The 11,644-nt window shown below is 37.8% G+C and overlaps 1 protein-coding gene across 4 annotated transcripts in view; it reads right to left on the reverse strand.

The window, feature by feature from the left end:
• The window catches only part of MAP4K3 (mitogen-activated protein kinase kinase kinase kinase 3), a 173,232-nt gene extending 162,103 nt beyond the window's left edge, over positions 1-11,129 (reverse strand). For all 4 annotated transcript variants that reach the window (XM_031950390.1, XM_031950392.1, XM_031950389.1 and 1 more), the window contains exon 1: positions 10,896-11,129. In XM_031950390.1, the coding sequence (XP_031806250.1) occupies positions 10,896-10,991 (96 nt within the window). In that variant the 5' untranslated portion in view covers positions 10,992-11,129. The remainder of the gene's footprint in view (positions 1-10,895) is intronic.
• Positions 11,130-11,644: the final 515 nt, after the last annotated feature.

Consider the following 11,644-nt stretch of genomic DNA (forward strand, 5'->3'; position numbering starts at 1 on the left):
AAAGGATGGAGTGCCAAGCCTGAAGTCTGGAAAACCTTTGTTTAAATACAACTTCAGATGCTTATGAGGTGTATGACCCTGGGAAAGTCATTTAACCACCCTTTGCCTCCATTTCCTCAACTGTAACTGAGGATAATGATAGTACTCACCTCCCTAGGGTTATATAAGCTTCTAATGATATAATAATTGTAAAGCACTAAGCATAGTGCCTGGCTCACAGTAAGCATGGGTTTGACTGTGTGTGTGTGTATATAACACACACACACACAAGCTATTATTATTTGAAATTCAGGTTAAATGAGACATTTTCAAAAATAAATCTGAACCATTCGAGTTCAATGTGAGCTTCTAAATTATAATGTATTATTTGACCTGTTTCATTGAATATTAACTTACTTGAAGAAAGCAAAATGATATATAGCCTAAACTGATGTCACGGCCCAGCATCACTATAACCTATCATATGTCATTACTCATCAGAGCCCCTCAAGCATTTGTTCCTCTTGTTTTTGCATTTAATTCAATAAACATTTATAAAGCACCAAATAAATGCTGAGCTAAGTACAGGGATACAAATAAAGACCTCAAAGAGACTACAATTTAAGGGGAAAAAAATTATACCAAAAGGAAGCTGAGGAGAGGGAGGGGGAGCTGAAATGGGTAAACTATTACTTACAGACATATAACATTATCTACACCTGCATTATTTGGTCTTGGCCTGGGACCTATTGTTGGTCAATCAATGGAGTCAGCTTGTGTGAGTTTAAGGTATGATTCTTAAGAAAGAAATCTAGCTAGTAAACCTCAGATATCTTGGGAGGGTTCAATGATCAAAATAAATAAAAATAAAGAGCATCTGCAGTCGGAGCGAATGTAAATAGCAATCATTTCTGTTTTGGCCAAAAACTCTGAGGGTTTTCCCCTCTCAGATTTACTTTATTTTGATTAGGTGAAAAAAAAAAAAACATTCTTTACCTCAATTGTTACCTAGCCTAAATCACTGAATGGGTGTGGCCTCAGTCAAGCTGAAACCTGTTAAAAAGTTTAGCTTAAAAAAAGGCCAAAATCTCCCACTGCAAGGAGCCATCTCTAGTCGTGCTGATCTATATTTGGCCACTGAACCTAGATGACTCTGGAGGAAAAAGTGAGACAGGTGACCTTACCTAGCCTTCCCTCACTTAAATCCAATTCACCTGCATGTCATGGCATCATTTTCCTACTGTCATGGTCCTCTTTGAGAATGAAGGACAAACAACAAACATTTGACTGTTATAATGACCATTTTTAGTTTTTAAGATATTTTGACTGTAAATCAATGTTATATATAAATAAGAATATTTTCAGACTTCCTTTTGCTAAAGAGCTAAAAATCAGTAAATGATGAAAAAAGTTTGAACTAAATTGTACCACTTCCAAAACTAATAAATTTTATTTTTAAATTATAAGGATTAGAAATTAGAAATATAATTTACAATCTAATTTTCTCTCTGCCATGATTGGAAAGGTAATCCTTGGTTTTACCAGCAGAGAACAAGTTCGGTCATGTCCTCCATCAAGCCAGAAATGTTTTAAGTACAGACAGGTAACACCCAGTCTATCAATGATCAGTTTAAGTTCAGAAACTTCACAAGATCATGGATTCAGAAATGAAAGGCCCTTAGAAGCATTTGAGTCCAACTCTCATTTTACACAAAGGAAAAGCTTAAGTGACTTTCCTAGGCTTATATAGTAAGATTCTAAAGCTGGATTTGAACCCATCATTCTGCCAACAAATCCACTGTCCTGGAGGCCCATGATAAATTTTTTTTTCAGGGCGGACAAATATCAAGTGTTATGTACTAATGGAAACTGAAGATAATCTAAAATACTAAAGTAGTTTAAAACATTATGTATATTTTATCTAACTAAAACTGGAGAAGGATAAGAATAGATTAGGCAATTTTCAAAAAGTTTCAAACACTAATATGATTGATAAAAATAAAAAAAAGAATTAAGCGAAAAAAAGCAATGAATGATGTGGAGCATAAAATATGACTTGAAAACAGTAAGAATAAAACTAGACTCTGAAAAAGTGTCAGGCAGCTCTATTCTTTTTCTTGTTATTTAGTCATGTCCAACTTTCCTCAACCCTGTGGACATAGGACATACTGCCCAAGGAGTTTTCTTGGCAAAGATACAGAAGGGATTTGCCATATCCTTCTCCAGAGAATTAAGGCAAACAGAGATTAGATGACTTGTCTAGGGTCACATAACTAGTGAGAGGATCTGAAGCTGGATTTGAATACAGATCTTCCAGATTCTAGCCTACAGAGTTATTCAGTTGCCTGGCAGCTACAGCTCTATCTGGCTGCTAGGCAATCGGTAAAGACAGGATAAGGCTTAGTGATGCATGGGTTTGACAGTATTTCAGACTGCATTATTTTGCTTCCTATAAGGTTGTTTTTTAATATTCTAGGAGAATTGAAGTTGTTTGAAAATGGCCTCTAAATAATTGAAGAATTATTATGTATTCTATATACAGTTGCTTGAGGTGTTATTTTGTAGGTCTCTAATAAAGGAATTTTAAGAGTTCTATATAGAATATTTTTATTGTGGATTTGAAATGTCTTGATTTCAGAATCAATATTTAACATGACTCAGCATCACTGGTCACCTATTAGAATATAATTTGCTATCTTTGACTTTTATTAAAAAGCAAAATCAAAAATACTTAAACTCAAAACACTAAATTTTCTGACACAAGTAGCCTCAATACCCTTACTGGAAACAAAAAAATTTTCTTGAGGACAAGAACTATCATTTTAAAAAAAAACTTTAGTATTCTTAATACCTAGCAACATGCCTTAAATAAATCTATTTGGTGAGAGAGTAACTATTCTTCACCTTATACTCTTAGACAGCTATGATCTGAGGACACTGAAATCAAGCATCTTGATCACACAGCCAATGTGTCAAAGGGGTCCTTGAACACTGCCTGGCTGGCCAAGGGGCCTCTTCCTTCAATATCTCTAACAAGGATAGCAAGCTCTGTGAGAAAAGAGAATTTCACGGTCCCCAGTACTCAACAAAACATTTTGTGTGGTAGGTACTTAATTACTGAATATATGAACTCAATGAATTCAATTGCTAGAGCATATATTTTAGGATAAAATATGATTTTAAGACCTTGTCTGACTCCATTGTTTGAGAGAGGACAGTAGGGCTTACAGAAGTTTAGAGGCCCCATCCATAGATCTTCTACAAGTATGAATAACATCAGAGATCAGATTTCAACCCAGGGCTTCTGACACTTCAGTTCAGGTGTCACAGTGGATCCTTTCCAGGCCTGAAGTCAGGAAAATCCAACCTCAAATCCACTCTCTGACATTTACTAGTTATGTGACACTGTGCAACCCACTTCTTTGCCTCAGTTTGCTCTTCTGTAAAATGAGTTGGAGAAGGAAAAGGCAAACCACTCCAGTATCTGCCAAGAAAACTCCAAATGGGGTCATGAAAAAGTCCAAGACTACTGAAACAATTAAACAACTTAACTCAACACTCAGAAATACAATTTTGTAAACAATATTTTAACAGATACATGCTAAGTTGTTAAATTTCAAAATCAGAACTAAACTGACCCTAATTGCCTGTAGGGACATCAGGCAAGTAAGTCATTTAATCTTCAGGTCTTTAGTTTCCTCAATTATAAAATGAGAAGGCTAACCAACATTAAAGTGTTACTTGCTAAATACATGCACATGTCACTCAATAAAAGATTTGCAAAAAGTTGCCATTAAATGGCATCAATACTTAAAAATGCAAAAACCTTTTTATCAAAGCCCTGGAATATTATTATTATAAATAAAATTAAAAATTGTTGCTTCTTTTCACATTAGGCACTCAAAGAGAAAAATCAAGGAAGCCTGGGTTATATCAGCTTTAACATTTAATGAGCAGTTTTTAGACTTCTGTTCTAACAATTTTTTTCCCAACAACTTTTTCATTTATTCACCTATCTTGCTCTCATTAGTATGTTGTATTAATAAATAATTCATAAAGAAAGTGAAGAAAAATAGTTAAACATTTATTAGTGTTACAATTTCATCAAAGTATTTAGAAAAAACATGTCACAAAAGAATCACAAACCATCCTCCAAATTAAAACGTTTGACATGCTTTTACAGAAGGTAAATAATTACCAAGTATATAACCAAAAAGACTGTCTCCCTGTCTTGCAATAGAATCATAGACTAATGACTAAAAAATGGTATGAAATCTGACCTTTTAATGAGCTTTCCAGAGAAGATCCCATAATTGCCTGGACATGGCAATTGACAGGAAATCTTTGTCTAAAGCCCTCTGGCGGAAGCTTAGATTCTTTTTCTCTAGTTCTGTTCTCAACAAGATGAGCTTAGTGACCAATCCTTTTGCCCCCATCATTTTTTTTTCCATTTTTATTATTATTTTTTGGGGAGAAAAGGGGGGCATTAGGATTAAGTGATTTGTCTAAGGTCACACAGCTAGTGAGTGGTTAAGTGTCTGAGGCTGGATTTGCACTCGGGTCCTCCTGACTCCAAGAATGGTGCTCTACCCACTGAGCTATTTCTTAGCTACCCCACCCCTGGGATATTAAAAAAAAAAAATAACTGCTGACATTTATTTAGCATCCTCAGATTTATAAACATCCCATTTGAACCTCAATAAACCTGTCAAGTATGAGGAATTTACTACCAGTATTTATCCCCATTTGACAGATGGAAAAAGTGAAGCTCAGAGAGGTCAGGTGATTTTCCTACAGTGATACAATTAATAAAAGTCTGATGCAGGACTCCCATTCTTCCTGTCTCTGCCCACTATAGTAGTATTGTCAAACTCAAACAGAAAAGAAGGGAAGGTTTATATAAAGGTTCAGGTACATATTGACTTTGAAAACTTTGTATTCATATTAGGTATGTTAATATTTTTATTTTGTTAAATACTTCCCAGTTATAAATTAATCTGGTTCAGGTCACACTTGGAGCGTTCTAGCTCTTGGTTTTACACTGCTGCACTATACTATGCTGCCTCTAATCTCTTCATACATCGAGATGTTTACTTATCCCTTCAACACTTTTTTTTCCCAAGTGAAATAATCTTGCCTCCTTGCCTCATCTGCACAAAAATTGCTGTGTTAAAGATGGATGATGACCATCATAGTTTGTCCTCACAGAGAAGATGCTGTGCTCTATGAGCAAAGCAGAACTGAATTAGCTCAGAAGAAACAAAAGATCCACAAAGTTAGACAATCCATTCCAAATGTACACCAGAACTATTTGTGTCCAACCTGTGGCAAAAGCATTCTAAGCTCATACTGGTCTAATCAGCCACAATTGGACACACTAACAAGGCTAATATTGTGATGTCATTTTGGTCCTCTTTGAGAATGAAGGACAACAACCATCTGGTGCATTTTGGACATGAGAAAACAAACTTAGAGAAAGTTAAGTGGCCTGCCTAAAGTCACAGAACTAAGACATGAATCAGAAGGCCAATCTTCTCACTCCCAGCAGAGTTGATGATTTATTGCGACTCCAACCTTTTATTTTATTTTGTCTTTGCTCTTGTCTTTTGAACCTTCTTTATGTTTTTCATGTCTCAAATAATGAAGTCCAAGAAAGAAATGATCTGACAATTACTGACTAAAAAAATCATCAAGAAATCTGCAGGTCACCTATCCAGCATTGTAAAATATTTCTGGCCTCACAAGAAATTGACACTTCACTGGTCAAAGATGCCATTTCCTTCTCTTTTCCATCACTGTCACTTCCTTCACTAATTAGAAGAAAAAGTCTCCTTTTTTCTTCATACTAAGCTAATACCTGTGATGAGGAGTTTATAATTTACCAAGTGAAAAGATTAGACAAATAATTTTAAGACAAAGAGTAAATGCCATAATCACAAAGTTATATATATATATATATATATATCGATATCTGACTTCAATAATTCATACATACGCTGTTGTGCACAGAAATCTAGAAGACAGAAAGTTACTTTCAGAAGGTTTTAAGACAGTGACATTTAAGCAGAGATTTGAAGATCAAGGGTATGCAGGAGCATTTCAGGTAAAGAAATTAAGAGAGTGAGGGAGAGGAAAGTACTGTTCTGGAAGCAGCAAATAGCTGTTTGGCTGAAGCAAAGGATACATGAAGGGTCTGAGATAGACTGTATTGAAAAAGCTAGACTTGGGGAAAATTAATGTGGCAGTAGTTTATCAGATGAAATGGAGGGGCAAATAGATTGGAAGCAGGGAAACCACTAAAGAGATTATTACATTATTTTGGAGAAAGTATTAAGAACTCAACTATTAAAAAGAAAGGCAGGAATAAGTTTGAAAGATAGTAGAATCAACAGGAGTTTGTTGGTGTAACAGGATATTTTAAATGATCCCAGGGTTTCCAGTGTGGGTTACTATGAAAATGACAGTATCACAAACAAAGAGAGGAAATTCAAAAAGAAGGGAGGAGAAGTTGTAGATAAAACGTATCCATATTTAATTTTGATATAATTTGTACATTAACTTATGTTATTTCTAATCAATTTTTAAGTTAAAATTATAACTGCTACCTCTAACAAATTATTTCTTGACTTTTTCTACATTCTTTTTTAATCACTACTAAAAATGTTCCAAATTACTTATATGAGGGAAAAGGAACACAAGGGAACTAGAGAAGAAAGGTGGAAAAGACTCCAAGAATTATTTGAAAATTATTATGTCATCTTGAACTGGAATATTTTGGATATATTGAGTTTTAGGTGTGAACAATTCATCCTGACAGATATGGCAAAAAAACCATTCTAAAGATACCAATGCAGTATGTTTTAATAAAAAGAGCAAGAGGATCCATGTTGAAACACTAGTCTGGTTATTTACTGTCTGTGCTGCCTTGGAAAAGCTACTATACATCTATACCTAAGTTTCCTCATCTAGAAAAAGACTCTTGGACTTCATTCACTCCTATTCCAACCAGATAATATTATTTCATGATCCTAAAGCATGTTAAATAAATTATATTAGGGCTTCTTAAACTTTTTGCATTTGCAGCCCCTTTTCCCTTAAGAAATCTTTGGGTGGTCCTGGGTATACAGGTATACAAATCAAACATTTACTTATAATAAATCATAATTTCAGGATCCCCACATTCAGTTACAAGACCCCATATGGTGTCACCAACTACAGTTTAAGAAGCTGAGAATTATATCACAAGGAATAGAAAAGGTCCCTCACTTAGAATAAGCAGCGCTGGGTTCAAATCCTGGCTTTTAATACTTAGATTATGTGATCCCTGTAAACCACTTTACTGTATGAGTCTCAGTTCTTTTCTGAACTTATACCCCTTTTGGCTAGTTATTAGGAATGAGACTTGTTAACTTTTAAGAACTATATAAATATATTATTGTTGCTACTATTGTTATTTAGGGGAGAGGAAGAAGCCATTGGAGGAGACAAAACAATATCTTATCCTATTTTACCTCTAGTACATATTTAAATAAATGCTTGATTTTGCTCCATTCCTCCATTTCAACCCTTAGGAAAAAATCATAATAGTTAACATTTACAAAGCACTTTAACATTTGCAAAGCATTATATTCATCTCATCTCATTTGACCCATACTGTGTCACAGAAGCTACTATTATAGCCATTTTATAGATTAGGAAACCAGTTGGCAGAGGTTAAATGACTTGCCCAGGGTCACAAAGCTATTAAGTGGCTAGTAAGAGGCAAGATTCAACCTCTAGTCTTTCTAACACTAAATACTTTGCTGCCTGGGTGATCTGGTTCACTCTGTGATAGAGACAGAACCCAATAAAGAAAAATACCTTGCTATCTATCATTCTGCTTATCAAGAATCTGTAAATCTCATCTGCATGATTCTCAATTACTTCACATGTAATATGAGACTAAATGGTTCCTTTCAATGCCCTCAATTTATAGGAAGTAGCATGGGTAAGTGAAAAGAGTGGGGAACCTGAGTTCAAATTCCAGCTCTAAAACCTACAATTTACTATTTGTACAATTTGGAGGTCTCAGTTTTCTTTTATGTGTAAAAAAAAGTAGAGGAAAAAGGTTTGGACTAAATTTCTAAGGTTCCTTACAACTTATGAACCTACTGATTCTCTGTCCTGCTTACCAAATGAAGTCAGTCATCAGAGAACTATTCAATTCAAATGCTTCTTTCTCTTTATTCTTTTCTAGGATTAAGTGTGCTTATGAACTGAATATATATTTACTGAATATATATTTACTGGCTTACAGTTATAAACCAAAATTTCTTAAATGTAAAAATATTTTATAAGGATTGTAAAGGGAAAAAAAAAAAAAACCCAGCTTCTTTGTGAGAAAATAAGAGTTCTTCATAAAACACCAAGCTAAAAAGGGCTACCACGATACTAAGTATAACCATATGTAATATAGGATATTATTCCTTAAAGTTCTATGCCTTGACACATCAGCTTTCTAGGACATGATTGTTATGTCTTAAGTTTATGACCTTTTGTGTGTTTAATATATGCTGACATGAAGAAACAGAGAAACTACTTAATTGCTTATTTTTTTTTTTAATAAACTACTTGGAAGATTGTCTTTAATCAGAGCAAGATACTTTTTTAATCAAGGACTTAAAACTTAAAAGAGTGAGACTTTTAACTAACAGAATTGTGTATGAGTAGCAGGCATTTGCTTGAAGATGAAAAAATATAAGAATATAACTTCTGGTTATTTTAGCAAGCAGGAGGTAAACTAAATAATTCAAAAGTTTAATACAACAGGTAGGAATTTCTTTCATTTTGATTTCTGAAGCTTAGCTTATTTATAGAAGACATAAAAAATCTACTACCAGATAGTTGTTTGGCAAGTCTGTTTAAAAAAAAAAAAAGTGTGATCTAGCTGTACAGCAAGAGTCAGGTATCTCCATTTCTATTTAAAGCTCTGAATTAACTCAGCAAGTTGCCAAAGAAAGCTAATGACACTTAAAACTTGTCTTTGTTTCCCCAATATAAATCAGATTATTGTATCTATCTGCTTCAGTCTTGAAAGGAAAAGCAATTTTAAAACACTTTTGGTTTCTGAGTACAGTATTATTATGTGTTTCAAATGAAATAGTTAAGACAAAAAAATTGCAAATCGTTTTTAAAGGTTTTTAGTATATCCTAACAATTCTTGCTGTTAACTTTTACTTTTGCACAACTTTCAAAGTATTTGATAGTTTTGCATAAACACTCATTAAAAATTTGCTTCACTCACTGCTATTCAAACTAGGATTCTCCTTTCCTATCTTTCCATTTTCAGTGTTTCAAATAATCTTTTCTTTCCCATCTTCTTAACAAACTTGCAAAACAAATACATGCATTAGGGTGTGACTATTTGTACTTCATTAAATGTCTCAGAATTTCTTTGCAAAAATCTTAACATATTTGAAAAATGTATGTGTGTATATATATATACATATGTATATATGCAACATTTAAGGACAACTATTGCCAGGGTAAGCACTGAAAAAAGCAATAAGAACAAATTAAAACTGACTGGGAAGGAGCAAAAGTAATTGAAAAATCATACACCTATTTTTAAAATTTTCCTCAATTTTACCTACTTATTTATATGCTTTATAAACACTTCATATGTAATACTTATAAACACACTTGATATGTACTGGCCACACTGACTGCATAAGCTCTCAAATGAACTTTTGATAAAGTGATAGTAAATACTTAATGCACACATTTTTAACCAATATTTCAAACTCAATAAACTGAGAATAAACAAAAAAATCAGACAAACATAAGATTTAAGTTTTTGTTGACCATTTCCTTAGGTGTTACATGAAATAAGAGAAGATCAGCTTTAGTTACTGGTAAGAAGATACACAACTAAATCAAAACCGCTGTCACATTTGGCACTACTCTCTCTGTTCCTTCTTGGCAGTCTAAGTATCGGCCAAGAGCTAAGTTGGCTGGGTGAAGGATGATTTATACTCTCACATTAGAAGTGGTCCCTCTTAAACAGAAATGCTACATAACCAATGCACCCCGGGTTCTAACTTTGTCAAACCAGGATTTTTCATAAATGTTCCGTTTTTTAAAAATTTTAAGGGAGTGGGGAAGAAAATAAAAGAAAGAAAACTCGATTCCTGAGTTGTTAACAAACACAAGTTTTGTAAGGCATTAATCCGATTCCACCTAAGAAAAACATTGAAGTTACTGTTTTCTCAGGTCAGCCATCCACCAAATAAACTCACTTTTAAGGCATGTAAGAAAGGCATCATGAGAGAATCGTGCCCAGGAACAATGAAAACAAAATGTGAGTGCTAAGGAGCAAAGGGGCACAAGTGAGAGCGGGTGCGGGGGTGGTTACTATGCTACATGAAAGGTTTTCAGAGTGTAAGTAACTCTCCCAGGCCCGGCCGGCTGCAAGCTCCCGAGCCGCTGCCGCCGCCGCCACCTCCTTTTCCCACCAGGGATATAACACACGTCCACCGTCTAAGGCGCAGGTTTGACACAAGGCGCACTGGTGTGGACTTGAACAACAGACACCCACCACTGCAACAAATGCCCAGGAAACGCCGCTGCCAGCTGGCAGATGCCTAGGACCCGCCCCCTCCCCAAGTTCAGCTCTTCCTAGGGGACCCAAGCTGCGGAGTGCGGGGGAGGCTATCCCCAAACCCCCAACCGCTGGAGCCCAGGGCGGAAAAAGGCCAGGTCGCGGACTTTGGACTGTCCCTCCAGGGGCTTCTTTGTTTCCTACGAGCCTCGGGGGCCCGCGCCTACCCCTCTACTTCCCAGGTTGGGGGGCTCTGAAAGGAGCGCACCGGGTAGGGCGCAAGATGGGGAGGGGCTTCAGGGGGAGGGGAGGGGAGGGGACGGCCGCCGCCGTTTACCTTGTACACGTCCCCGTAGGTGCCGCTGCCGATGCGCTGGATCAACTCAAAGTCTTCCTGCGGGTTCCGGCGGGACAAGTCGAAGCCGGGGTTCATGGCGGGTCCGAGGGGTCCCCCGCCTCCCTCCCGGGGTCGGGGAGGAGGGGGCCGCTCCGGGAGCACAGGGAGAGTGGACGCCGCTCTGTGCCCGGCGCCTCCGCGGCCGCCGCCGCCGCCTCTGCCTCCGCCGCTCTTGGGGCGGGCAGTCACAATCGCCCCAGCTCCACGCGGGGCCCGCCGCCGCCGCCGCGCTGTCCGCTCTCGCCCCACCGCCGATCTCGGCCAACCGTCGGCGACCTCCTCTCCCCTCCCCGCCCGGCCCCGCCCCGCCTCAAGCCCAGTACCCTCGCAGGGAGAGAAGAAGGACGCTTGCAGCCCCGAGCCCCAGCTGAAACTCCAACATGGCTTCCGCTTCCCCTCCTCCTCCTCCTCCTCCTCCTCTTCCCCCCGCCCCCCTCCCAAGGCTCCGACTCATCCTCCCTCCCTCCTCCCTCTTTTCCCAACTCGGAGCCACGGCGCAGCCGCCGCCGCCGAAGGGAGCGAGCCTGATCCGCGAGCCCGATTCGCGCTCGCGTCTGCGCGCTCCGAAGGCCTCCTCTCCCTTCCCCCCAACCTCTTTCTGCTCGCGCATGCCTGGTTGCGGGGGGTGGGGGGCACCGGACCACTTGCCCTTCCCTAGGCACCAGCCTCGTACCTCTGGGGTGGGAGAC

This window comes from Sarcophilus harrisii, chromosome 2 (genome assembly GCF_902635505.1).
Source record: "Sarcophilus harrisii chromosome 2, mSarHar1.11, whole genome shotgun sequence".
NCBI classification, from domain to species: Eukaryota; Metazoa; Chordata; class Mammalia; order Dasyuromorphia; family Dasyuridae; genus Sarcophilus; species Sarcophilus harrisii.